The sequence below is a fragment of the Panthera leo genome, chromosome C1 (assembly GCF_018350215.1).
Source record: "Panthera leo isolate Ple1 chromosome C1, P.leo_Ple1_pat1.1, whole genome shotgun sequence".
NCBI classification, from domain to species: Eukaryota; Metazoa; Chordata; class Mammalia; order Carnivora; family Felidae; genus Panthera; species Panthera leo.
This window is the reverse complement of record NC_056686.1, coordinates 17,479,248-17,506,122: the sequence shown is the minus strand read 5'-3', so window position 1 is coordinate 17,506,122 and position 26,875 is coordinate 17,479,248. Positions and strand designations below refer to the sequence as shown.

Genomic DNA, 26,875 nt, shown 5'->3' with positions numbered 1-26,875 from the left:
GCCTGGAGACTGAGGCCTGCTTCGGATGGTCTCCCTCTCTCTCTGCCCAACGGACACTCAAAAATAAACATGAAAACTTTTTTTGATAAAAAAATAAAGACAGCATATTACAAAGCCAGCATAATCATATGAGAATACACTTGAGAAAAAAAAGCACAAATTAAAATTGTACCTCATTTCCTCTCAATTGTGTTGAAAGTTAACATTAGCTATGTTTGCTAGTTTCCAATGGGGGAAGAAAACCTACTGCCCTTAGTCCTGTGATCATCACGTGTTTTTAAGTTATCTGGCATAAACACAGTCCTGTGGGGATTGGTATTTTCTACCAACCAGCTCAAAAACCATAACATATCTATATACATACACCATTCTGAAAAATGTTGATCACATCTTTAAAAAGAACCCTAGACTACTCTTATCTGGATTTTGATCTCTCCCCTTTGGTCATCCTATGTGGAAGAAAATGCCAAGCACTCTGGTACAACTTAAGCAGTTTCCCCGTTTCTGCCCCGATTCCTTTTAAAAATCTGTCTTGCTGCAGCAATTATAATCTTCAATGGTAGGCTGTGATCTGGCCCTTCACTAGCCTGATCTCATCTACTTACTACTCACTACCACTTTTGCTCTCTAATTAGTCTCCTTGTTGCTTCTCAACCACACTCGTACCTTCAAGCCTTTGCACAGCTGGCTGGCCCCATCACCTGCTCAAGTATCAGTGACCACCGTGTATCCATCCACATAGCTACCTGTACAATTATCTTGAATGATAGAATGTTGGACACCCCTGACCTATAGGCACTAATACCAAGAGCAGCCATATTTACAGGGATAATTGAAAGGCCTCCCTCATAAATTTTCAAATACCCCAGAATGGGGACAGATTACTGTCCTGGATTGAGAACTCTGTCGTAAACAATAGTTGCAGGAAGAGAACATTCACTCAGCAAAGTAGCATCCAGTATTTCTTGGCCTGGTACTGGGATACAAACAGATGCCTGCTAGAACACAACCTTATTCTGAAGACAACCACAATGTAACATGGGGCAGAGGGCAACCTAATGTCAGTCCATGTTTTCATGGACAGCAGCTGAAGAAATCAGAAAAACAACCACACAGCAAGAACTTCACAAAACTAAATTTATTAAAGAAATTTCCTTAGGTATTATGTACTCCCTCCCTGTTTTGGCATTAGCATGTGGGTAGTTCCTAGGCTTTAGTGTGCACATACAAATCACCTACAGATCTTATTAAAAAGCAGATTCTAACTCAGTAGGTCTGAGGTGAGGCCCAAGAGTTTTAACAAACCCCAAGGGAACAGTACCACTTAACAACAAGTGAATAGATGCCAACTCAAACTGTTGTGAATCTGACAACAGTCTGACATCCGTTTGGAAGCCAAGCTTCTAACCAGGACAGGGGGCAAGCTTTCTGAACACCGAAGCTCTAAACTGGTTAGAAAAATCTCCCTACTTGCTCCAGGGCACATGTTCCAGGACTCACCCAGAATACCACTGAGAGCTGGGACTAAAATCCGGTCAGATCACTAAACTCCCAAGAGTCCTTTTTCTACTAGGCCAGGAGCCCAGGCAGTTTCATTTTAAAACGGGAAGTCGTGGGGCACGTGGGTCGCTCAGTTGGTTAAGCATCTAACTTTGGCTCAGGTCATGATCTCACAGTTCTTGAGCTCAGGTTCTGCACTCTCTGACCGCCCCTCGCAGGATTCTCTCTTTCAAAAAGTAAAAAAAAAAAAAAAAAATAATAATAATAACAACAAAATAAAATGGGGATTCAACTCAACTGAATACACAACATGGCAGGACCAAATCAAGGATAGGCAGGTTTTACTGCTAAACAGGAACATAAACATAAAAACATACAGATACACGGCAAATGGCTAACAGTAAAGTGCACAAGGACGGTGGTGGCATTAGAGGGCCTTTCATTTTCTACGTTCTGTATTTCTGGAACCATCTATCTTTTTAAAGTAGGCTCCATGCCCGACATGGGGCTTGAACTCACGACCCTGAGATCAAGGCGTGGTTGCTCTATGACTGAGCCAGCCAGGTGCCCCTCTGAATTGTTTTATTTAAATGAAACAAGCATTATGCTCTCCATCTCTGTACCATATTACTGACTTGCCATGGCAGCTAGCACCCACGAGCACTAGTTAGCTACATATTCACCAACAGTTTGTTCTCACATGTGTATTCCAGTTGTAGTTATTATTCTCATTATAGAAGTTAGGACAAATCAAGTCCTCCCCTATAAAAATGAAGCTGAACCACAAGAATCACTCCTACACAAGTTTCACTGTTTACAAGGTGATAGCCCTAGCCCTAGCGTCAGACTGAAAAGTGAAAGCATACTGATAAATTTTAAGTGAAACAAAAAGTATATGGTAACACGTTTCATGATTCTCCACTTTAAGCAACTGTATCTGATCTCACTAAGATTTTATTATCAGGAATACAAAAATAATTATGTTTTCATAACAATTTAAAAACACCAAATAATCTCTGGGTTTTAAAATAACTACAAACGCAGCTAACAAATTAGAACCATTTAATGGTAGTGAAAAGGTGGCCTGAGAACAACTGAACTCAATAGTCACAAGTAAGTTATTGAACTAAATTAACATGCTCAAAATGTAAACCCTAAATTGAAAATTATGAACCATCAACCAAGTACTGTGTCTAATGGTCAGAGAAATGGTGGCTTTTGAATGCCACTGCTTCAGTGACATGGAAAAGATAAGGAAATTCTACTTTCACACCAAAGGAAGAGCAAACTTTGATAAAAGGTAACATTTCTCATATACCAAAACACAAAATTAACCCTTTTTGAGCACTGTGTGCCTGGTACAAGTCTAAGTATTCTAGACGTATTAAACTTTAATCTTTAACCTCTGAGGGCTATCACTTGCCACCATGATACAATTGAGAAACTGGGGCAGAGATTAACTAGTTTAAGGTAACATAGTGGATAAAAAGGAGGACAGGGAATCACATCCAATTTGGCTCAAAGACCATTCTCTTCTCTGCTTTTATTGCCTTAGCAACCCTATACATCCTCATTTTAAAGGAAAACTGAATCTGAACAGTTAAACCAAAATTTAATCCCAAGCATCACACGCCAAAACCTGTGATTTCCTTCAACAGATGCAAGTGCTGGTATAATCTCTAGTGAAGAGCAGAATTACTGAATAGAGGGAGCTTCCTGAAACATGGGAGCCCTGCATCCCACCTTTAACCAAGGCTCTATGTTCAAACCCCAGCCCCAATCATACCCTCCCCTCTAACATCAGTTTCCACGTGACTACCGTACCACCACCACAGCCTAATAACAAGGGTATGGTGAGCACAGGCAATGCTGCGGAACTCAGGCTTCGATCTGCCAGGAAACACTGGCATCCAGAGGACGACAGGGTTGTTACCAGCTATTCCCATTGAAGCTTTAAGTGGCTTGAGGTCCAGGGACTTGAATATGGCCAGGCTCCTTTCACAGAACACACAACAGTAATATATACATTTCACTGAAAAGTTTTTATTGGCCTTTTGGATAGAAACGGGAATTTATTTGCCAGGAAGGATGATCCCATCATACTGAAAGAGAAGAGATTTTATTTTTTCACAACAGGAGGCAACAGCAAAGATTGCAGCAATGGCTAACGCTTGAGACTCCAAATCTGACACATGAATTCAGCTCTGAATCCCACATCCCTTCTAGACTGAACAGGAAGCTGGCCAGTTTTAACAACTACTACATTGTGCTCAAACCGTGCTTGACCCTGAGAAAAGGGGGCTGCTATTAAAGCCATATTCCTCCCCTTCCAACGACCTGCATTTACGGGGGTGGGGAGAAAGCCTGATTCTGGGTGTTCAAACCACCAACCCTGGAAGCCCACGTTTGCCAAGTTGCCCAAATATACTACCTTTAAAGAAACTACCCACCAAATGGTGCTGGATTTTGCACCCCCAAATCCCAACTCCAACACCACATTCCACCACTTCACCTGAGATAAATCAGCTTTACCTTCTGTTGGAACCAGCGCATGGCCTCCTCTTTGCTGATTCTGTGTTTGGCCCCAATGCAGCCTGTCCTGCGCTTCTTGTCTGCGATGCTGAAACCTGGCCTACCCAGCACCTGTCCCAGGAATAACCAACAGTCACCTAGCCAGCTCAGAGTCAAGAGTACACGGACAAGACTCACACATTTGAGACTGATCATCAAGAGTCATTTGGTGGCCCAAGCGAATTCTGGAGCAAGAGACCCACGATCTCAGGGTCTCATAAAACTGTTAGCAGCATCCAGGACAACATACCACACTTTATATCCGCTTTGGAGGCTGGAACTTGCAAGCACCTCCCACCCTCCCTGCCTGACTTCCAATGGTAGCTAAGGATTCTCCACCATTGCTCCCCAGTCTCCAAAGCACATTTTTAAAAGAACATTAAATTAAAAAAAAAAAAATCTTACTATAATATATACATTATAGAAAATTTCAGAGTCTGAGAAGCACAAAGAAATAGTTATTCATTTTTTCTGCTTCAGTTCAAAAGTGCTTCTTAAAGTCTTGCTTCTCCCAAACTTCCTGTGATCACCTGATTCTCCTTAGCATTTGGATATTCAAATCTAATGCGGGTGCTGCCATTACTCAGGTTCGACACTAGTCAGGACTTCTGGTTTTTGCTATTTAGTTTCATGGTTGGACAAACACACAAATGGTCATTTGTACATTGAAATCCCTATCCTGACTGAGCAAACAGCCACATCACCAAACATGTATCTACATCCTCTGGATGGAAGCCACCCTACCTTCCCTAAGGGAAGGAGCTGGGAAAGAGCGGCCTTAGTTAGTACAGCCAACCCACACGCCAAATACAGCACCAGAACTCACTCAAATTTTCAATTCAGTGGGTGGAATAGTTCCTTCACCAGCCTCTTAAGTCGTAATGGTGCTTGTTAGATCCTAGACTATAATCTTCACAATAGCAGCATCCTGTCTATCTAGTTCAGTGTTGTATTCCTACACCTGCCACAGATGAGGCACATCTTCCCGAGGGGGACAACACAAAGCAGACAACACTCAAAGCTTCAATCCAACATCGTAACATCAAGATAGCACATATGAAATAAAGGAGTAGGTAGAGTCTACTCTCCTCACAGACCAGGAGTGGAAAAGATTAAATATCCATACCACATAGAAGTCCAGGCCATAGATACCAATGCTTGGGTCATATTTGATCCCCAGATCGATGTGCTCCTGGATCCCAAAACCAAAGTTTCCAGTATCGGAGAAGTTATTTTTTCTTAACTCATACTCTCGCACCTAAGGAGAAAAATGCAATTACACCCCGTGTCAACTCAAATTCTCCCAAAATTACTAGCTTAGTCCACAACACTCAGCACCCCAGAGATACGATTCGATTAACTTGATCATGGATAAAATCTTATTTTCCCACAACACAAATCACGTCACAACTGTAGATTTCGTAGAACTTTCCCAACATGTAAAGGGCACAGGAAAACCCAGAGAAATCATTCACAGACATCAGCCTCACCTTTAGACCTTTCTCCAGGATTTCTTCTGCCTTGGCCCCACGGACCGTGCAGTGGACAGCAATCTTTTCATTTCTCCTGATACCAAAGGATCTAACGGTGTATCTAGCTGCAGGTAGGGAGAAACAGGGAGTCAGGTATCACACGTCCACCCCACTCACCTCTTCCCCAGAACATCATCTCCAGGTCTAAGAGACATGAAGCATCCATCCACATCCTAAGTGGTGGCATTCTAACCGGTGTCACCCACATCTGTTTCATCCTTAACACAGAAAATAGATCTTCCAATTCCAAGTCACTCAGTCGTAACTTCAGCAACTAAGAGCTTCCAAGTCATAATGTCGAAGTCTCAGGAGGGGCCAAGTACACGGCCAGAATAGGCCACTAGAAAGGAGTATGACCATTGTGTTCTAAACAAAACATTATTGATAGTAACTAACATTCTCTAAAGTCTTATTGTAATATCCTCCTATCACAGATGAAGTTCTGGGAGGTTAATGTGCCCCAAATAAGAGGCAGGCTCTGAACCCATGAACTTGCCATATTCCAGTATCCTAAAGCAATGAAACTTCAAAAACAAAAAAATCAACAGTGGTAGTATCTACACTGGGCTTGGCAGGCAGCAGGCATTTCACACAATTCATTCACTCTATCCATCACAAGCTTATTAACATCCCCTTCAGGCCGATGAGGAAACTGAGACCCAAAAAGGCCAAAGTCAGACCAGCAAGTGATGGAGCTACGAGCTGAACCCCATTAGCCTAGGTACACAACCCTGTGTTTTACATTATTTTTTTAAAAGTTTATTTATTTTGAGGGGCGCCTGGGTGGCTCAGTCGGTTAAGCGTCTGACTTCAGCTCAGGTCATCTCACGGTCTGTTGGTTCTAGCCCAGTGTCGGGCTGTGCCGACAGCTCAGAGCCTGGAGCCTGCTTCGGATTCTGTGTCTCCCTCTCTCTCTGCCCCAATCCCGCTTGCACTCTCTCTCTCTCAAAAATAAACATTAAAAACAAACAAAGCTTATTATTTTGAGAGACAGTGCAAGTGAGCACGCGCATAGCAGGGGAGGGGCAGAGAGAGGGAGAGAATCCCAAGCAGCACATGGAGCGCGACGCAGGGCTCGATTTCACGAGATCATGACCTGGGCAGAAATCAAGAGTCTACCCCTTAAGCCACTGAGCCACCCAGGTGCCCCACACAACTCTGTTCTTAATGCAGCCCCTAAATTCTAAATGTGAATCAAGCCAAATACCATTTACCGTATTCCCCACATTTCCACTCTGTCTGTAAAATCTCTCCCTGGACCAGTCCTAGCTTCATCCCTCCTAACTTAAAAACCTGGTATCCCAACACCCAAGCCAATTTTGAAACGAGGATATGTCTGGGGTACTGTAGGAAGCCAATGCTTTTGAGGGATACCAACTGTCACTTGCAAAACGGGCCCTCAACAGGCTGGAAACCAGGTAAATTAGGAAACACCCAGGCATACTCGGCCACCGGCCCTCTCCCCTGACTGCCACTGCTCACCTTTGGAGAACACAGGGGTCTGGCCTGTGAGCTGCTCCAGCACCTTGGCTGCCCTGGTCAGTCTGTCTCCACTCTCCCCCACACAGATGTTGAGGCAGAGCTTGCGGATGCGAAGTTCCCGCATGGGGTTCTCCTTTTCACCTTGATCCTGCTGCAACACGGGAAGCGCAGCAGTCAACGCACAACCCCGCCACAGCTGCGAGTCCAGCATTTGGATACACAGCATTTCCGATCTCTGCTCATCCCCATTCCTAACGAAGGCCCTAAGGGTTCAAAAAAGTCTGGGAGGCACCAAGGCAGGCAGCTCGGGATCTGGTCTCTTCCTCGACGCACGGAACGGGTGAATGGAAACTTAAGAGGACGGGTATCGGGAGTTAAAATTACAGGCAGTGGATGAAGCCCAAGGGACTCAACGCGTAAGGTGTCGGAGCGCGTCCCCATTATAAAGCTAATGGGGGAGAAAATTGAATCGAAAAGCTGGGGAAACGGGAAACACGTGGTTGTGCGACGTCCCCGTTCCCTTCCGAAGCAGCCCAGCGGCTGCGGCAGAAGGCGAGCGCCTTCCCCAAGCGGACAAACAGGCTGAGGTTCCCCAGCGCCGGGGAGGTCTCAAGTCCTCAGAACGGGCAACAGGTCCTGACACCGCGTGCCAGCCCCTCCGTTCGCTCCGCTCGCCCTCCCTGCAGCCTACGGGCTATGCTTCTGAGCCCTCCCGGCGCCTGCTCCGAGCCCGCTCCTGAGAGAGCGGAGGGGAGGCGACAGGGTTCAGCTCCGCGCCCTGCGCCCGCATGGCTCTGCCAGTTTCGGCACGGCCAGCACTGCGGGCTCCCTTCTCCTCCGGCCGCGGACGAGGCAGCTCCCGCGGGCTCGGCCGGCCGTGGATGAAGGCGGATGAAGGGAAGCAAACCGAGGGCTCAGCTACTCACCGCCATGGTGGAGGACAGGAAGAGAAAGTGGAGCTTCCGGCCCAGGGCCTTATGGGTCAGGAGGCGGGCTCTTTTCCCAGGCTAAAGGGAGAGCTGAGGAGGAGCGGGAGGGGCCCGAGCGACGCGACGCAGCGTCCGGCGAGGCCTGGTGGGCGCTGCCGGCAGCCGCGGGCAACGCCGGCAGACCCCCGGGACCTGGGTTTTCCAAAAGCGGTCTTTAAAACTCCCGAACGGACTTTTCATTGAGCTTCCGGTCTCCGTTGACGCTCTTCCCTCCCCCCAGTCTCCGGACCTGGTGGTTCTTGCGTGATGAGACTTCCAGAACTACATGAAAGCAATTATGCCAACTGTGACGTAAAAAATTTATTTTATTCGGTAAAAATGTAAACAAATGGCATGTATACAATTAGAGCAGTGGTGGCTTAAGAGTCCTGAGCTGTGGAGACAGGCAGCTGTGCTCCTATCTCGGCTAGCTCATCGCTCTGCGACCGAGGGCAGGTTACCAATTAGACCTCTTTCAGCCTCAGTTTCTCTCGGCTTTAAAATGGGTACCTAGGGGCGCCTGGGTGGCTCAGTCGGTTGAGCGTCCGACTTCAGCTCAGGTCATGATCTCGAGGTTCGTGGGTTCGAGCCCCGCGTCGGGCTCTGGGCTGACAGCTCAGAGCCTGGAGCCTGCTTCCAGTTCTGTGTCTCCCTTGCTCTACTCCAACCCCCCTTCCTCTCTCTCTCTTTCTCCTTCAAAAACAAACGTTAAAAAAAATTAAAAGATAAAATGGGTACCTAGATCATATGTGGTTGTTGTGAAAATCAAAGGTAATTGCGTAGGGCACGCAGTAAGCTTGCAATACGAGGTTGCTCTTAATATAAACCCACTGTAGCCAAGCAAACTTACACACCCCGCCCCCCCCCCCCCCCCCCAAAATGTGTTAGACACGGTGTATAGTCAAGAGTCAACCTGCAGTCACAAAAAGGGCTTGCAAGATCGGTCTCTGACGAAGGCTCCAATCGCAAACAGTAATAGAGCTTCCTGGTTTACACTAAATCCTCAACATCGGGACTCAAGGGGCTGCCAGGATCCACAACGGAGGTAGAATCTCCAATCGGTCAGTTTCTTTAACCGGAATAAATGGACAGAAGGCTTTGGTGGCAAAAGAGACAAGCCTATTTCTGCTGCCATAATTCCCTTCTCCCACCGCTACAGGGGAGGTAAAATCCCCCAGGCTCTCCTTGTTTCATCCAGTAGGGACAAAGGGGACTTCTGGGAAGCTGGGTTAAGGGAGGAGAGTAAAAAAGACCCCTCGTCCCCCTCCCCCCCCCCATCAGTCACCCCTGCACCCTTGAGCTTCCTCCAAGCACCCACTAGCTAGCTCAGAGCTGAGGCCTCAGTCAAACCTCTCGGAGAAACCAAACCAAGGGAGGGGCTGCTCCAAAACTTGGAGTAAAGAGACAAGATGCTTAATGCAACACATGATCCTGGATTTTCTTTTGCCGTGAAGCATGTTTTTGGAGTAACTGGTGAAATCTGAATTAGACCTGCAGATTTCAGAAGTGGACCCATGTTAGTTTAAAACACCCTCGGGGCGCCTGGGTGGCTCAGTCAGTTGAGCGTCCGACTTCAGCTCGGGTCACAATCTCACGGTTTGTGAGTTCGAGCCCCGCATCAGGCTCTGGGCTGATGGCTCAGAGCCTGGAGCCTGCTTCCAATTCTGTGTCTCCCTCTCTCTCTGCCCCTCCCCCATTCATGCTGTGTCTCTCTCTGTCTCAAAAAATAAAACATTAAAAATAAAAAAAATAAAACACCCTCATTCTGATCACTTTACCTTGGTTATATCAGAATATTCTTTTGGATTTAAGAAATACGCCTGCAGCATTTGCTGTAAATGGCCATCATGTCTGCAGATCACTCTCGAATAATTCAGGGAAAAAATGTGGTAAATAGGATTTGGGGATTCTGGGTGAAAAAAACCTGGGGTTTCTTGCAGCTTCGTAACTCTAAAATTGTCAAGCTGAAGTTAAAATAACCTGAGGAAGACCTGTACCCTGCAGATCTAAAACAGAGCTTGCCCTACAAATCTCAGGGCTCACTACCCCCCTGCCAACTTTTTTCCAACAGAACTTCTCCAGTTCTGGATAGTGCTATCCCAGGATAGTGCTCACTTGCCTCCAGTGCCCGTACCATGTTAATGAGAGTAGCTAATTACCATGCCCAGCAAGTACCAGCTTGCTCAAACTTCAACATCCCTGTGGAGGCAGACATTGTTTTCCCATTTTACAGATGAGCAAGGCACACAGAAGTTTAGTAACTTTTATAGACACTAAAGTCAGGCTGTTTAACACTAGAGTCCTGTTCTAGGAACTGATGAATTTGGCCGGGGCCAAAAGCTGCCCTGGAATTTTCTCTTTACACCTTTTTCTCCCTGTGACCCCAGCTCTCTGGTTCTTGCACCAGTCAGGCACCAGAAGGAAAGCAAGGGGTAGAATTAGACTGAGCACCCCACCTGCTTCCTCCTTGCTTGCAACATCAAGGCCAATAGAGGCAGGGGCAAAAAGTCTTGGTGTGCTTTATTCCCATGCCTCAAGCTCCTCAGCAAAAAGAAAACTGCATTAGCAGGGGGCAGGTTTAAGACAGTTAAGGCAAGAGAAGAGTTAAGTCCAAGGCTTCTCCTTGAGCCCATTCTTTTCCAGCTGTGGCTCCTCCTGGGCTGCTCCTGGCCTGGAAAGGCCTGAAGTAGCTGTCACCACTCACTTCCTGGCCGCTTTCATGGCAGATTTGGTGACTTTGCCACCAGTTGCTGCTTTTTTCTCCACAGCCTTGATGACCCCAACCGCCACCGTCTGCCTCATGTCACGGACAGCGAAGCGACCTAGGACACAGGACATGAAGAAACAAATGGGGAATGCTACCAAGGCATGAGCTAGGACACTTGTACGGGAGGCCAAGTAAGTAATACCCTAAATTATACATATGAGTGCATTTAATTTTCGTGTCTCATAGATCTCCTATCTACTTTATAGTTGGGAAAGCTGGGGGAAAGAAGGAGGTCACTCTGTGATGGTTGAAAACCCAGAAAGTCTCAAACCAACACTTACATTCTTAGCCACTGGACTGTCATCCCATTTCCATAAGTAAAGGTCACAGGGAAAAACTTTGCTTTTGGTGCAACTCACCAACCTACCCTACCAATGCTCCAGCTGCCAACCAACTAGCTCTTTCTCTGTGCCCACCACAACAACCCACAGGATGGATCTCATTTACATTCAGCTGTGAATCTGGCAGATGCTTCTCCTAGGGGAGGGGAGTTCTTGAATGCTCTCTGACTTCAAGTGGTAGAGGGAAAGGCTCATGGCATCTGGCTTCAACCTCATAGTATTTTTGGCAGAGATAGGAAGTACTAAACCAGCTTTGTAAGATTCATGTGGCAGCCTCTGTGGCCCACCTCTAAAATTAGCCTTTTGAAATTCACACCCTGGGAGACCCTGAAGGCTGGGACTTGTTTGTTTATAAATCTCTATCATCTGTGGGGTGCCTGGGTGGCTCAGTCGGTTGAGCAGTTGAGCGTCTGACTTCGGCTCGGATCATGATCTCACAGTTTGTGGTTTCGAGCCCCGCATCGGGCTCTGTGCTGACAGCTCAGAGCCTGGAGCCTGCTTCCGATTCTGTGTCTCCCTCTCTCTCTCTGCCCCACCCCCCGCTTACACTCTCCCTCTCTCAAAAATAAACGTTAAAAATTTTTTTAAAAAAATCTCTGTCATCTAGCACAGAATAGGCACTGTACAAAAGTGCCTACCCCCTATACATTAGAGTTCAGAACATTCTAGGTTAATTGTTCAAACCTAGCCATGTATAATATACTTGGGGAATCTAAGAAACAGACTCCTAGGCTGCAGCCCTGACCAGGTGAATCTATCAGGGTCTGAGCCGCTGAGTTTAATAGGGTCCATCAGTGGTTCTGATTATCCGCCAGGTTTGAAAACCACTGCACTAGAGAAGAAGATGGAAAAAGAAGATCCCTAATAATCTCTGCTTTATTCACCTCCTCTGGATCAGAGTGTCTTAAATCGATATGCATCCCAATTACCTGGGGATATTGTTAAACCGCAGACTTGAGTTCAGCAGGTCTGGGTGGGGCCTGAGGCTCTGCATGTCTAACCACCTCCCAGGGGATGCCCATGCTGCTAGTCCACAGACCCTACTTTGAGTAACTAAGGCTCTAAAGTGGCCCCTGCCTTGCTGTATGACACTAGACAAAAACCATTTTCCTTTTTTTTGTTGTTGAGCCCCCCTAACCTGGAACTCGGGTCCTTCTAACCAGGTTCTGCAACCTGGCTTGGATGTGACACATTGGCTAACTGGCTCCCTGGAGCCAGGAGGAAGATGGGGCAGCCCCACTAGCCAGGTGCTGTCAGGACTTACCAAGGGGTGGGTACTCTGAGAAGCTTTCCACACACATGGGCTTTCGTGGGATCATCTGAACAATGGCCGAGTCCCCAGACTTTAGGGCTTTGGGATTATCTTCCAGCTTCTTGCCTGAGCGCCGGTCAATCTTCTCCCTGAGCTCTGCAAACTTACAGGCGATGTGGGCCGTGTGGCAGTCCAGAACTGGTGAGTAGCCAGCTGCAATACTGCCAGGGTGGTTGAGAATGATCACCTGGAACCCAGGGTGGGATGAGAGCCGGGGAGGGGATTAGCCAAGCATCCTCCAAAGGAGGCAGCCCTGACCAGCCAAGGGGTCAGGCCCCTTGGACACATTTTAAGTCATAGTGAGCATTTGAACGTTTATTGAGTGTACCAAGTTCTGTGCTAAGTAGATCTCATGCATTCCGATTTAATTTTCACAGCAGAGAGCCTGAGTAACTTACCCATGATGGAACAGCAGGCAAGTGGCAGAGCTGGGGGTGAGTGACACTAAAACCAACACACTTGTACGTTATTTACGTACTACTTTTCCCCACCATTCAGAAGATGGATTATAATAGCAGCTAGCTAACTTGTTAGGTGACCTGTTGGCCCCAGGTCAGCTGTTTTACATATCACCGCCTCATTTAATGTTCCCAAGCTCACTACAAGGTAGCACCAGCCTCCACATGCACAAGTAAGAATGTGCCAGACTTTGCATCTAGAACAGCCTTCACATTCTAAGTGGGCCAAGGAAACACCTGAGAGCTCTAACGTACAGATTCCCAGGTTCCACCCATGTCTACTGCATCACTTCCCAGAACCACTGAGAAGAGTGTTAGGAATCTGCATTAAAAAATTATGAGGGTGGGGGGAGGTGCCTGATGGTTCAGTTAAGCTTCTGACTTTGGCTCAGGTCATGATCTCACGGTTCGTGGGTTCGTGAGTTTGAGCCCTGCGTCGGGCTCGGTGCTGGTAGCTTGGGGCCTGTAGCCTGCTTCAGATTCTGTTTGCCCCTCCCTCACTTGTGCTCTGTCTCTCAAAAATAAATAATAAAAAAAAATTTTAATGTTTATTTTTGAGAGACAGACCGAGAGTGAGTTGGGGAGGGGCAGAGAGAGGGAGACACAGAATCTGAAGCAGGCTCCAGGCTCTGAGCTGTCAGCACAGAGCCGGAGGCGGGGCTCAAACTCATGAACCATGAGATCATGACCTGAAACAAAGTTGGACCCTCAACTGACTGAGCCACCCAGGCACCCCTGGAATCTGCATTTTTAATGTTTATTTTTGAGAGAGAGTGTGCACCAAGTGCGCGTGCAAACGCAAGCAGGAGAAGAGCAGAGAGAGAGGACAGAGGATCTGAAGCGGGCACTGATAGCGAGCCGATGGAGATCATGACTTGAACTCAAGTCCTAAGCACCAGGCGCTAAGTCCCAGCCACCCAAGCGCCCCAGGAGTCAGCATTTTTGTAACACTCCCCAGGTGATTCTAATCCACCTGATTTGAAAACTGCTTTAAGACATCAAGACCATACTGTGGAAGCTAAGATCAGCAGAGTACATTGTTTAGTTAAAGGGCAAAATAGCAAATAAGCTGCAATCAGGATCCTAACCTGGACAGTTGGACTGTACCTACACTGCAGGCCAAGAGCCTAGCATGGAGCATATGCTCAGAGCCCACTTCCTGAATGACCCAGTGGGCCATTCTTCTCCTAGGACAGTGTGGCTGTCTCAGGAGGACACCCCTTAAATGGTCCTCCTCACCTGGGAGACGAAGCTCCCCACCTCTGAGGGCGGGTCATTCTTGCTGTCTCCTGCCACATAGCCCCGCCTGATGTCCTTCACCGACACGTTCTTCACATTGAAGCCCACATTGTCGCCGGGCAGGGCCTCAGCCAGGGCCTCGTGGTGCATCTCTACAGACTTGACCTCCGTGGTGATATTGCAGGGGGCAAAGGTCACCACCATGCCGGGCCTGAGGAAGCCTGTTTCTACCCGGCCCACGGGCACAGTGCCGATGCCTGGGGGACAGAGCAACCACAGCTGTCAGCAGCCGGACCTCCACGAGCCCCAACCCCAAGCACCCCCAACACAGCATGCACTCACCCCCAATCTTATATACGTCCTGCAGAGGCAGCCGCAGGGGCTTGTTCACAGGGCGGGCAGGGGGCATGATGGAGTCTAGCGCTTCTAGCAGGGTCATGCCCACCATGTTTCCTTCCTTCCTGGTGATCTTCCAGCCTCTGAACCAGGACATCTGGAAAAGCCACCAAATGTGCATCTCACTTAGGCTTGAGGGAGCCTGTCCCAGGTGCCAAACTGGTTTTAACATGAGACTTCAAGCAATTTTTTAATGCATTTTGAGCCTCAGCTTCCTCATCTATGAAACATATCCCCACCTACCTTGCAGGCTCAAGTAAAACACAAAAGGCCACAGGCAATCCACCAAGCACAATGTTTGACATGCACTAAACACCCACTAAGTGGTGGCCATTCCTCTAAATCTTGTAGTTGTTGCCCAACTTGAGCCAATATTTTTAGGAAGCAGAGATTCCTAGAGTCTGATTAGCTCTTGGGTCTCATTCCATCTTGTCATTCCACAGATGGGGAAACAAAGGAGCAGAAAAAACATACAGCAGAATTAAGTAAGCATCAGGAGCGAGAATGAAGATACGACTCAAATACTCTAACACTTACACCTTCTGAACACTAGATGTTCCCCAACATCTTAGGCCAGGAGAGCGTTATTGAGTGTGAGGCCTTCTAAAAGGATAACTAAGTATGACAGTACATCGTATGCATGCCTTTTAAGCAGACACTTTATTTACTTCTCTAAAAACCCTCGCCAAAGCTCATCAGAAACGTCATCTTTGCCTTCAGAGATGTATCAGCTAACTGGAAATCCAGGACAGAGGAGGTACAGAAAGAGCCAAGGAGGTTGATGTGAAAGGCCAAGTGAGCAGCCAGCCATCAAGCGGCAGAGCTGATCAGCATGTGGCCTTAGCTCAGGCCTAAGGCAAACTGGTGGAATCCCAGTCACATTTCTCCTTTCCAGTCATAGACCCTTGAGAAAATCCCTAGGCTTTGAAATCTCAGTCTACCATCAGTGTCAAAGCAATAGCAGCCCTTACCTATTGATTAAAGGCAGGACATGGGAGAGGTGCCCTGGCCTTGGAATCACACACAACAATCTCTCAGTCCTTAGTGAGACTCTCAGAAGAGAGAGGAGCAGGGACTGCCGTGGGTGAAAGGGTCGGTAAGGGGGATCAGGGATGGCTTTGGTGGGTAGGGAAGAAGGCTCCAGTCAAGTAAGCCCTCTTCTGTGAGGGAGAAGCAGAGCTATGCAGCACAGAAGCCACACAGAACACGTCTTGCCTAATGGACTAAAAAATGGGTGACTCAAGGAATAAAGCTATAATTTCTGTTAATACTCAACTCTAGTAAGCAGGGGGCGTGGGGTGGAAGGGAAGCAGGAGGCTTTGAAGAACTGTAATAAGCATTTTTATATAAATAATTCAAACATAAAAAAAAAGAACATTTCCTCTTTTTACAGAGGAATAATTGAGGATCAAAAGTAGGTTGCCCAATGCCCAAACAAGAAGTTGATAAGGAGGCCAATGCCCCACTCAAACAGAACCTCATTGTGAGGATAATCTCTTCTATTAGTTTGATGAACTTGGACACTAACTTGGCTCTATGCCAACTCAGAGGCCTGCATAATAAGCCTAGGAGGTCAGCATCACCCCCATCTTAAAAATGGGGAAACTGATGTCTCCAATGTCACAGGTATTTCTTGAGAGTGGAGGCTAAATCCTAAATCTACTGTCTAGTCCACTGACTGCATGTTTTGTTCTTTTAGCATCTAGAACGTACTAGATGCCCAATAAATGCCCGAAGGGACAAGAAGATAAAATCCCCTTATTTCACTAGCTGAACTATGTGCTAATACTTGGGGAATGGGCATCAAAGCTTTAGGTTTCTGTTCTATGGTCATTTTAGAAGAGCCCGCCTTCACCACCCAATATAGAAGAACTCTCTCATTACCATGCCCCCCTCATCCTTAAGTTTTTCTTAGCATTTGTCATCATCCACTATATTACCACCCCCCTGTCTCTCCCACCCGAGACCCAAGACCGCAGTGCCACGAGCAGGGCTGGGTCTCATTCCCCACCACACCCTCAGCACCAAGGACAGTGCCCAGCATGAAAATGTTGAAGTACCATCCAACTGAACACACTGCCAATGGTAGTTCTAATCTTTCCTAAGGACAGTTGGGCAATATGTGTCAGAAGACTCTAAAATAATGCCCACCCTTTGTTTCAGTAGCAATTTATTCTAATTAAATTATCGAGGACACATGCAAAGATTTATTTACCAAGATGATTATGGTGGTTTTTAACAAAACAAGAAACCATATTCTTGGAAGCTGGTGACCTTGGGCTATTATTTAACTACACTGTGTCCCAGTTTTCTTATTTTACATGGGAATAAAATGCGTTCTTCATGGGGTCGTGTCCATGTAAAGTGTTTAGTCTGGTGTCTGGCACATGGTAATTTCTCAAATACCATTTTCATTTAATAAGGATATGGCTACACTGTACCTCTGCGATCTGCAATATAAAACACCCATTAAGTATTAAACAGGTTTAAATGGCAAAGAAGATTCTAAACAAAGAGTTTCTAAAAAATCACACACAGTTTAAGTCCAGCTGTGAATATCTAGAGAATTGCATGAAAACCAGGTTATCTATAAGCTATGGGATTGCAGTTTATGCTTCATATCTACATGAAAGGCTCATTGTAAAAATGTTAGACATTACTTCTATAATCAGAAAAAGGTTCTGATATGTACATGTGGAGGAAACGGCTAAGAATCCTCAAGTCAGTTATAGAAAAGGTAGGCTTTAGGCAGTAGTTAGTGATAGATAGCAGTTAGCATTTGAGTTAGCATTTGAGCACCAAAATGCTCAAAAGGAGTCCTTAGGCAGGGAGTATTAATTCCTCTCTTACCCCTTTACTCTGGATGAGGGAGAAAGCTGGGGCTTGAACCCAGGTCTGATGCCAGAGCTAGACTTCCTTTGTAGGGAGACACTCATTTAAGAATTTTAAACTCTGTTAGGTTCCAGGATCCATGAACACAGTGACCATATCTTAGACACATTTATATTGCCCCCACACTCCCTAATCTGCCTTGAGAGGTAGCTTAGATGCTATAGGCATGGACTAGAATTCTAGACTCTGCTGGCACTGCTTAACAGAACTTTCTGCAAAGGTGGAAATATTCTGTAACTTCCCTGTCCAATATGGTAGCCCCATATGTTTGTTGGGCACTTGAAATGTAGCCAATACAACTAAGGTACTGAAATGATTGCATTTGGCTTAACTTTAATAATTTAATAGCCACATGTAACTACTACATTGTACAATGCAACTCTGTGCTTACTAGTTGTATAGTCTTGAGTAATCTCTGTTTATCTGTAAAATGCGGATCAAATTATGTAACCCTTGGGGAAGGAGACCCTGCACAGTGATTGGCCCATAAGCATGCTAAAAATGCTGGTAATTCCAGGAGAAGCTCAAAGATTTGAGTGGGAATGTTGCATTGAATTGGCCCTGTCCCAGTCAGCTCTCACCTTGTTGCTGGGTTCTATCATGTTGTCTCCATGCCAGCCGGAGATGGGCACAAAGGCAACAGCCTCAGAGTTGTAACCGATCTTCTTGATATAGGCCTTCACCTCCTTGCTGATCTCCTCAAAGCGTGCACTACTGTAAGGAGGCTCCGTGATGTCCATCTTATTGACTGCCACGATGAGCTGCTTCACACCCAGCGTATAGGCCAGCAGTACATGCTCACGGGTCTGCCCATTCTTAGAGATGCCAGACTCAAACTCACCTACACCACTTGCCACAATCAGCACAGCGCAGTCTGCCTGGCCCAAGTGACAGGGGCAAGAAGGCCCAGCTCAAATTTGGCCTGGGACACCCACTGCCCACCCCCAAAGCAGAGCCAAGACAACTCTAGTGGTACCTGTGAGGTGCCTGTGATCATGTTCTTGATGAAGTCACGGTGACCTGGGGCATCGATGATGGTGATGTAGTATTTTTTGGTCTCAAACTTCCACAGGGAGATGTCAATGGTGATGCCACGTTCCCGCTCTGCCTTCAGCTTGTCCAGTACCCAGGCGTACTTGAAGGAACCTTTGCCTACCTGGTCCAGAAATAGGAGGGAAGACCCCAGGGTCACCCCTGTATCCAAAGCTGCCCATGAACCAAGAAAGAAGTTCCCAAACGAGTTGAGAGTGAGAGGGATGGTAACAGGGCAGTCAGTGTATGGAGATGCCTTTGAATCTTTCAAACAATAGAATTTATTACTTATATAATTAATTTTTTATTTCAGAGCATGTTTTAAAGTCAGAGTGATGCAGGGCCAAATGACAGAGCACCTAGGCAGGCATGTGGACCACTGGCACATGGTCAGCAAGCCCTCAACCAGTAGTAGCAAACATATAAGTAATTCTGACCATGGGCTCAGTGCTGTTTTAAGCATTTAACATGGGTTATCTCATTTAATCTCCCAACAACCCAGTGAAGTTTTATTATCTTCATCTTGCAGATAAAGTAACAGAGAAATTAACTGACTGGCTCAAGATCATATAATTAATAAACAGCAGAGTCAGGATTTGAACCCAAAGCATCAGACTCCAGTTCAAACTCTCAACCACTACCTTATGTTAAATGTTAAACCAGTATCTATGGCTGATAATTACTCGTGACACCCTGGAAAAGTTGAGCTTCTTTCAGCACTGGTAAAAATGACACTACCTAAAGGTGGTAGCATATTCAAGTTAGCATGCTTGTTCAGGGAACACTCTACCACTTGCCGGCTCACGGGACCTGGGCATCTGTTCATTTTAGCTCTAATTAAGGGGCGGAGTGGAGAACAAGAAAGACCAGAGACCAGGTGGCACCCCCCAAGCAAACTAATTAGGTTATTAAAAGATAGAATTAGAACCCAGGTGTCCTAACTTTTGTCGCTGTAGGAACGTCTATAAAATCCATTGTAGTTTAGAATATTTATCAGATAAGCAGCTATCAAAGAGCGGTCCGGAGACCCTGATACCTTTTAGAGTTTGCAAGGTCAAAACTGTTATTTATAATATGAAGACATTATTTGCCTCCCCGCCCTCACTCTCTCACCATTGTGTAGTCTTTTCTAGGGGTTACATGACATGTGAAATCACAACAGACTGATGGCAGAAGGTGAGAATCCAGCTGTCTTCTATTAAGCCAGGCGTTAAAGCTATCAGCAAAAATGTAAAACAGTGCCACCCTCCCAACATTTTTTGTCTTGGAAAATAGTTAAGTATCACACTTTCTCTGTATGAAAAATATGTTAACATTAAAGAGTTTATTACTATTATTTTTAAGTGAATTAAGCATTTTTTGAGAGAGAGAGCGCACATGCACGCAAATGGGGGAGAGGAGCAGAGGGAGAGAGAATCCCAAGCAGGCTCCACACTCAGCTTGGAGCCCTACACAGGACTCGATCCCACAACCCTGGGATCGTGACCTGAGTGGAAATTAAGAGTCAGACACTCAACCGACTGAGCCACCCCGGGCACCCCAATGAATTAAGCATTTTTAAACCCTCACTTTCAAATTTGAATATCATAAATATATAATTCACATAAACTCCTTTGGGTGGCTTTAAGAATGTAAAGAGTTCTTGAGACCAGAAAGTTTGAGAAACACTGCATCAGACCATTTGGTTTTTTCTATAACTCTGGTTATGCTTCTGTCATATTGACTGTGGACCAGTCTCTTTCTCAAAGTTCTAAAACTTTCCTTAGCAGCCCCTGGCACATAAGCGCTCCCACAATTCCAACTGTACCCAAGGAAGCCAAGATTAGCAAAATAGCTGATGGCACTGATTTATGACCTATTGCTTTCTCTTTTCCATCTGTTTATACCTTTACAGCAGCTGGTTCTACAGACTATTCCCATCTTGTTTGATGCTTTTTCAACTCTAAGGTTTTCCACCCACCTCCCTGGGTCTCCCTTCTCATTCCCCTGCATGGGCTCTTTCTCCACCCATCCCGGGACTCTGTCCCACATCCTTTCCCACGGCGTGTACCCAGCTCACTCCCGTGGTTTGGTCTCCAACCTTGGTTTCTGTCTTGAGCTCTGGACTCCAATACTCAGCTGCCCTCCTGGACATCAGCACAGAAAGCCCTGTGGACACCTCAAATTTCACACATCTAGAGCAGACTCCAGACCAGCTCTGCTCCTGATATTCACCGATCTTCCAGTTTCCAAAATGAGAAACTTGGGGCTCACCCTCAGCTCTTCTTCCTCCCTTACCCCCTTCCCTACAGCTAACTCCTAAGTTCTGTGGACTCCCCAATTCCAAGTCCCTGGACTCCATCCATTACTCTCCATGCCATGGCCACTGCTGCCGCCTGAGCCCAGGCCACCATCTTTGCTCCTGTGGGTCAGGAGCAACAACCTCCCAACTGGCTTCCCAGCCCCCACCGTTGGGCCCCTGGGCCTGTTGTCCCCGTGTTGCAGCCAGTGTGCTTTTTCTGAAAAGATACTGTCTGATTCTTGTCACTCGCGTGCTGGAAACCCTTTAGTGGCTGCAGGGAAAGTGGCCAGGCTCTTTAACAGGGCACTCAAGGCCTACTACACCTGCTGTTCCAATCTCCTGGTGGCTCACGGACACCTGCCCCATTTCCTCAAGGCTCAGAGGAGGTTTCTTCCTCGGGGAAGCCTTCGGGGCCTCTCAGGACGCATTCATTGTTCCTGACTGGGCTTCCTACAGCACCCACGCTGTTGCTGAGCTTATCGTGTAACGGGAGGGTGTGTGACCAGGAGTTTCTAGGGGGCAGTGCCTGCCAAGTTCAGCATTGTATCCAGGGCCCTAAGGTCCATGGCAGAAGCATGGCAAATAAATCCTTTCCCCTCTTAAATGGCAGCTTTACCTTCGGAGAGACAGCATGGCGTCTGTGTCACACTGACATTTAAACCTTGGTGCCATCCTCAGGCAAGCGCTGTCCCCCTTTGGAGCCTCATTTGTCTCACCTGGAAAATGGCAGCCACACCACCTGCCTGGCATGACTGAGCAGGAAAGCGCCTACCAGCCCACAAGAGGCATCCCTCCCAGGGAAACCAAGGCTGGGAAGGAGGGCAGGGAGGCTCAGATAGAGCAGCCTCACCTCCGCGGCCTCCTTCTCAAACCTGTCGATGGTCCTCTTGTCGATGCCCCCACATTTGTAGATGAGATGCCCCGTTGTGGTGGACTTGCCCGAATCCACGTGGCCGATGACCACAATGTTGATGTGGGTCTTCTCTTTGCCCATGCTGGGAGCTGCTCAGAGAGAGGAGAGGTGTGCTCAGTGCATGAACTGACTGCCTCCTGCCCCAAACTCATCTTCCTTGGGACCGGGCCAGCTCAGCCGGCCGAGGGTGAGGTAGAAGAGGAAATCAGTTCGCCGAGGGGGCAGAGAAGGGGCTTTCCCCACACCTCACACCTGAGGATGCTCTGGTCTCTCCCCCAGCCCCAAGGAGGACATGCCTACCTCCAGAGCCCGGAGGAGCCCCTGGTACCTCCTCACACCTAGAACAGACCAACGGGCACTGGTCCCCACCTCCTTTTACGGAGGACTTCTCAGGCCCGCCCCTGAAATCCCGTGTCCCTATTGGCTGGCTGGGATGTGTGGGAAAAACACACACCCATCTCACAGGGGGTGGGCTCTCCCTCTCCAGGTTGGGAGGAGGATGAGCCTGCTGCGCACCCAAAGGAAGCTCCTCTGGGCTTTGAGATGCCGATTGATACCCCCTTCCCACCACCTCTAGGACCCTAAAAGTGGGCCAAGGGTCAAAGGCAGGCCTGGGGTGGGAGGTAGTCCGTGGGTAATCAGGCCTGTGTGTTTGGGGGGCGGGGGAGCGTGCATAGGAAAGGGGAAGAGAAGGATCAAGTGGCTGGAGCTCTAATGTTTTACCTGTCTGCCTCCTGGATCTTCTTGGGCCTCAAGAACCACATGGATTAAAAAAAATTTTTTTTTTTTTTTTAATTTTAAGTAGGCTCCGCACCCAATGTGGGGCTTGAACTCATGACCCTGAGATTAAGAGTCGTATGTTCAGGGCACCTGGGTGGCTCAGTGGGTTAAGCATCCGACTTTGGCTGAGGTCATGATCTCGAGGTTCGTGAGTTTGAGCCCCGTGTCAGGCTCTGCGCTGATGGTGTGGAGCCTGCTTGGGATTCCCCATCTCCCTCTCTCTCTGTCTCTCTCTGCCGTTCCCCCCACTCTCACATTCTCTCTCTCTCAAATAAATAAACTTAAAAACATTTTTAAAAAGAGTCACATGTCCGACGAACTGAGCCAGCCAGGTGCCCCTCTTAGGACAAACCACATGGATTTATCCCTGCCTCCGGCAGCCTGCACACAGCCTGACTTGTGGCAAACCCTGAGTGTGGTGAACGAACGCAGAATGGCCACTACCTTTAGGCCCTGAGTCCTGTACGCACCATCACTCTTATGCTACTGCTATTTCTACCTGGGACATGAGGAAAATGAGGCTCAGGAGCCGGATCCCTTGGGAGAAAGTAGCAGAACTCAAATTGACCCCAGAATCTCAGCCAGAGTCCAGCACTGCCGCTCAGTGAACTTGTGCCTGAATCACTCCCTGCTCATTTCTGTGGTCCCAGCACTGGGTCGTTGAATGAATATTTAGGGTAGGACATGGGAAGAAGATGAGCGAGAGGGGCCAGTCTCCCACACAGAAGGGCTGGCCCCAGCATTGAAGATCAAGCTACCAGACTGTAGTCTGAGGCCGGGACAGTGCTGGCATCCTCCAGAACTTCTGGAGCCACCCGTACATCAGTTCCTGAGGAGTAGGCTCTGTGCCTCTAGACCAGTTAGATGCAGGGAAAGGTGGCAGAAAAAACAGGCTCCCGAGAAGGCCAACCTAATAGGATTAGAGTCTTGGCTCTGCCCCTCTCCCCCAGTGGTCCCTTAGTCCCTCTGAGCCTGGGTGTCCACTTACCTCTGAGTGTTGTGGTCTTTCAAGATCAGCTCCCACACTCATAAATCCTGATGATGCTGATGACTGGTCCTTTAAAAAAACTTATGACAAAGTAAAAACACATGGGGACGCTCTAACCACACGCCACAGATTAACCTGGTCTTACAACCAGGGCAGCTGGGAGCCTGGGGACAGCTGGAGGGTATTCTTCCTGGCCCCTCATCTTTGGATACAGGTGGTGGTAGAGAAATGATTTGCGAGTGGTTGGATCGTGTAGCTAATTTCGCCTCCATCTAAGCCTGGCTTTTCGCTAGTTATGTGGCATCTTGGTGTGTTAGCAGTTTCTTAGCCGTAAGTCCCATGAGTTCGTAAAAGGCAAAGTGAAGCCCGTGGGATGGTTCTGTGCATCACCCCTTCCGGGACTCTCAGTTCCTGCTTCTGAGGATCTGTGGAGCATTGGGAAGGAAACTGGCTTTGGAATCCAAAGACCAGGCAAGTCTCAGCTCTGCCACTTGGTGGTTTGCTCACCCTTCCTCCACCTCCTCTTCATTTTCACCGGGGCGACCTTACTCTCCCTCTCTTCTTGCAGGACGGAGGGGAGCTTCCTCCCCATGGGCGGCAGCAGGACTTGCCAGGAGACCAGCAGGTCCCTCAGCAGCCCCACCAGTGCATAGCCCGGGCAGCTCTCAATGTGTGGAGGGGCGCTCAGGAGCCAGGTCTGAGGGACTATCCGGTCTAGACACCCCACAGAGTCACCAGGGTTCTAGTGGTAAAGGTATAAGGAAGGGATGAGTCGGGGGAGAAGGGAGGGTTCTAAGGGACCCTGAGCCATATAAAGAGACAACTCAGAAGAAGGCTTTGGAGCCAGAGAGACCTGAGTGGGAATCCTGGCTCCAGCCCTTACTCGGTGGGCAATGTGGACCAAGTTGGTTGCCTCTCTGAGCCTCGTGTGAAATGCAGATAATAATCCCAGCTCACATATATTGAGCACCTATCACATCCAGGTCTGTGCTGAGCCCTTTACATGCATTTTTCCACTTGCCCCTAGAAAACACCCTCTGAGGTAGGGAGTAATATTAATAACGGATCAGGGGATGAAGTCACAAAGGGTGGAGACAGGCATTCTGAGAACACTTGAAATTATTATTTCACAAGGTTATTGGGAGATTAAATGGTATAATTTACATTTGTTAATTATTTTCACCAATTTTATAGGCAAAAAGGAGAGAGCTTAAAGCAATTTTGTTTTACATTTCCATAATTACCAAATACTTTTACAAAGTAATGGTTTTCTCTATATATTTGCTTGCATGGATTATCTATTTTTATCTTCTGATTCTTCATCTACTGGGGATTTGTTGTCTACTCCTTTCCTGAGTGATCAGAAGGCTTCAAGCTGTAGGACTGTCCTGTTCAATATGGTAGTCACTATCCATATGTGGTGACTTAAATTTAGATTAATTAAAATTAAGTAAAATTTAAAATTCAGTTTCTCAACTATAATGGCCATATGTGAAGTGCTTAAGAGCCTCCATATTGAACAGCATGGATGTGAAACATTTCCATCATCACAAAAAGTTCTATCGGAGAGCACTGCTCTCAGAGAAATCAAGTCTGGCCTTCTGAAACCTTGAGATTGAACCATGAAGCCAGGAGCTCTGGTTCCAGGGCAGTCACTGATTGGCTGGAGTGCCTCTCAGAAAAACACATACCTCTGGACCCCATTCCTTCCCTATAAAATGTGGGAAGAGGTTAGACTAAGTAATATATGAATGTCTTTTTTTTTTTTTGAGAGAGAGAGAGAGAGAGAGAAAACACTAGTGGGGGATAGGGGCGGGGGGGGGGGGAGAGAGAGAGAGAGAGAGAGAGAGAGAGAGAGAAGGAGAGAGAATCCTAAGCAGGCTCCACACTCAGCATGGAGCCTGACCTGGGGCTCGATCCCATGACCCTGGGATCATGACCTGAGTCGAAATCAAGAGCTGGATGCTCAACTGACTGAGCCCCCCCCCCCCCCCCAGGTATCCCTGCATGAATGTCTTTTAAGCTCTGACCTTCTGGGCTCAATTCTGGGAGCTCTGGATTCAATTTCTGGTCATTTCTACACTAATCCCTTTGAGAACTCAAACTTCTCAGTTGGCCCAGTCTTTCCCTGCAACAGAAGAACTTTGATGAACTCATTGGCCCTCTGGCAGTTACCTACTGAGTATTTCTGAAGGGACAGCATCTGCTTGGATGTGGCCAAATCTGGGCCAGTCAAAATCTCTCTATCCGGATCCTGGCTTAGGGATTTAGGGTCAGTTAGTGAGTCTCTGCACATGGTAAAGACTGTAACTGGGAGAGGCAGTTGGTGGTGGCTACAATGGTGGAGAAAGCCAGTCTAGAGAGAGAGAGAGAGAGAGGGAATCAGGGAGACAGAATGAGAGAGAGACAGAAACACAGCACACCTTCAGGGAGAAACAGGGAGAAGAATCCCCATTTCAAGCTCTTAGAATCTTTTTTTTTTTTTTAATGTTTATTTTTATTTTTGAGACAGAGAGACAGAGCATGAGTGGGGGTGGGGCAGAGAGAGGGGGAGACACAGGATTGGAAACAGGCTCCAGGCTCCGAGCTGTCAGCACAGAGCCTGACACGGGGCTCGAACCCACAGACCGCGAGATCATGACCTGAGCTGAAGCCGGACGTCCAACCGACTGAGCCACCCAGGCGCCCTCAAGCTCTTAGAGTCTTTGAGACACTCCTGAGTCTTTGTCATAAATTTCCCCCACTTCCTTCTTTGCTAATTAAGCTCCAGTTAATTTCTATTGCTTGTCGCCAAAGGTTCCTATCCCCTGGAGGTGAAGGCAAAGGGGTTTGGTATATTATCGTTCCGAAAAGTTGAAAGAGTTTTCAGCTGAAAAAAAAGGGAAAGCTAAACAAAAATACACCCACACGCAGGCCAAGAACAACTAAAAGGAAAACACTCATCAGTTGTTAGTTTGACAGGTGTTTCTTAAGCGCCTATGCTGTGTCCAGCGCCTTAAATACTTTATCTAATCTTCACAAAAATCCTTGAGAGGTAACGCTTTCCCCATTTCAAAGGGAGTTGAGACACAGCGAGGTTAAGGGACTCATGCAAGGACACACAGCCGGTCAATGGCAGAGACACGGTGCATCAGGGTTTGGCGAAATGACAATAGGTCGTGTCTTACCTGCATAAGCACAGCTTGTGAGTGAGGACGTTTCCTGGGTGGGGACCCACTTGGCCCAGAGAGTAAAGCAAGCCAGAAAGATCACACGAGGTATGACTCAGTTTTTCTGGCTACAAAGAACACAGCAACCTTTCCACAGTTGGAAGTAGGGAAGGGTAGATCTGAGAGCAAAATCCTCCCAAACAAAAAGCACTTGTAGTCTCAGTATCTCTTATTTTCCATCTTGTTAAGATTTCTTTTATAAAAAGCCTTCCCA

General features: G+C 47.4%; 2 protein-coding genes and 1 long non-coding RNA gene across 7 annotated transcripts; 1 reads left to right on the top strand and 2 right to left on the bottom strand.

Annotated features, from left to right (window-relative positions):
• Positions 1 to 3,523: 3,523 nt before the first annotated feature.
• On the bottom strand, positions 3,524 to 8,135 carry RPL11 (ribosomal protein L11). Its single transcript, XM_042951176.1, has 6 exons — positions 8,012 to 8,135; positions 7,086 to 7,236; positions 5,562 to 5,668; positions 5,198 to 5,329; positions 4,033 to 4,143; positions 3,524 to 3,602 (listed from the first exon to the last, which is right to left on the bottom strand). Exons 1-6 carry the CDS (start codon positions 8,015 to 8,017, stop codon positions 3,573 to 3,575), a joined length of 537 nt encoding a protein of 178 aa, XP_042807110.1. The 5' UTR covers positions 8,018 to 8,135; the 3' UTR covers positions 3,524 to 3,572.
• Positions 8,136 to 8,275: 140 nt separating this feature from the next.
• On the top strand, positions 8,276 to 19,826 carry LOC122227044. Of its 5 annotated transcripts, none has more exons than XR_006205867.1 (5): positions 8,276 to 8,365; positions 10,822 to 10,951; positions 12,532 to 12,614; positions 12,851 to 12,907; positions 19,614 to 19,826. It is a non-coding gene; the product is annotated as an uncharacterized LOC122227044 (long non-coding RNA). The 5 variants fall into 5 exon arrangements; XR_006205868.1 differs by lacking the exon at positions 19,614 to 19,826 and adding an exon at positions 15,010 to 15,261; XR_006205869.1 differs by having other exon boundaries at positions 8,300 to 8,386.
• On the bottom strand, positions 10,284 to 24,414 carry LOC122227042 (elongation factor 1-alpha, somatic form-like). Its single transcript, XM_042951175.1, has 9 exons — positions 24,306 to 24,414; positions 23,453 to 23,532; positions 21,622 to 21,773; positions 18,435 to 18,614; positions 18,040 to 18,336; positions 14,513 to 14,663; positions 14,171 to 14,427; positions 12,426 to 12,660; positions 10,284 to 10,875 (listed from the first exon to the last, which is right to left on the bottom strand). Exons 3-9 carry the CDS (start codon positions 21,763 to 21,765, stop codon positions 10,754 to 10,756), a joined length of 1,386 nt encoding a protein of 461 aa, XP_042807109.1. The 5' UTR covers positions 21,766 to 21,773; positions 23,453 to 23,532; positions 24,306 to 24,414; the 3' UTR covers positions 10,284 to 10,753.
• Positions 24,415 to 26,875: the final 2,461 nt, after the last annotated feature.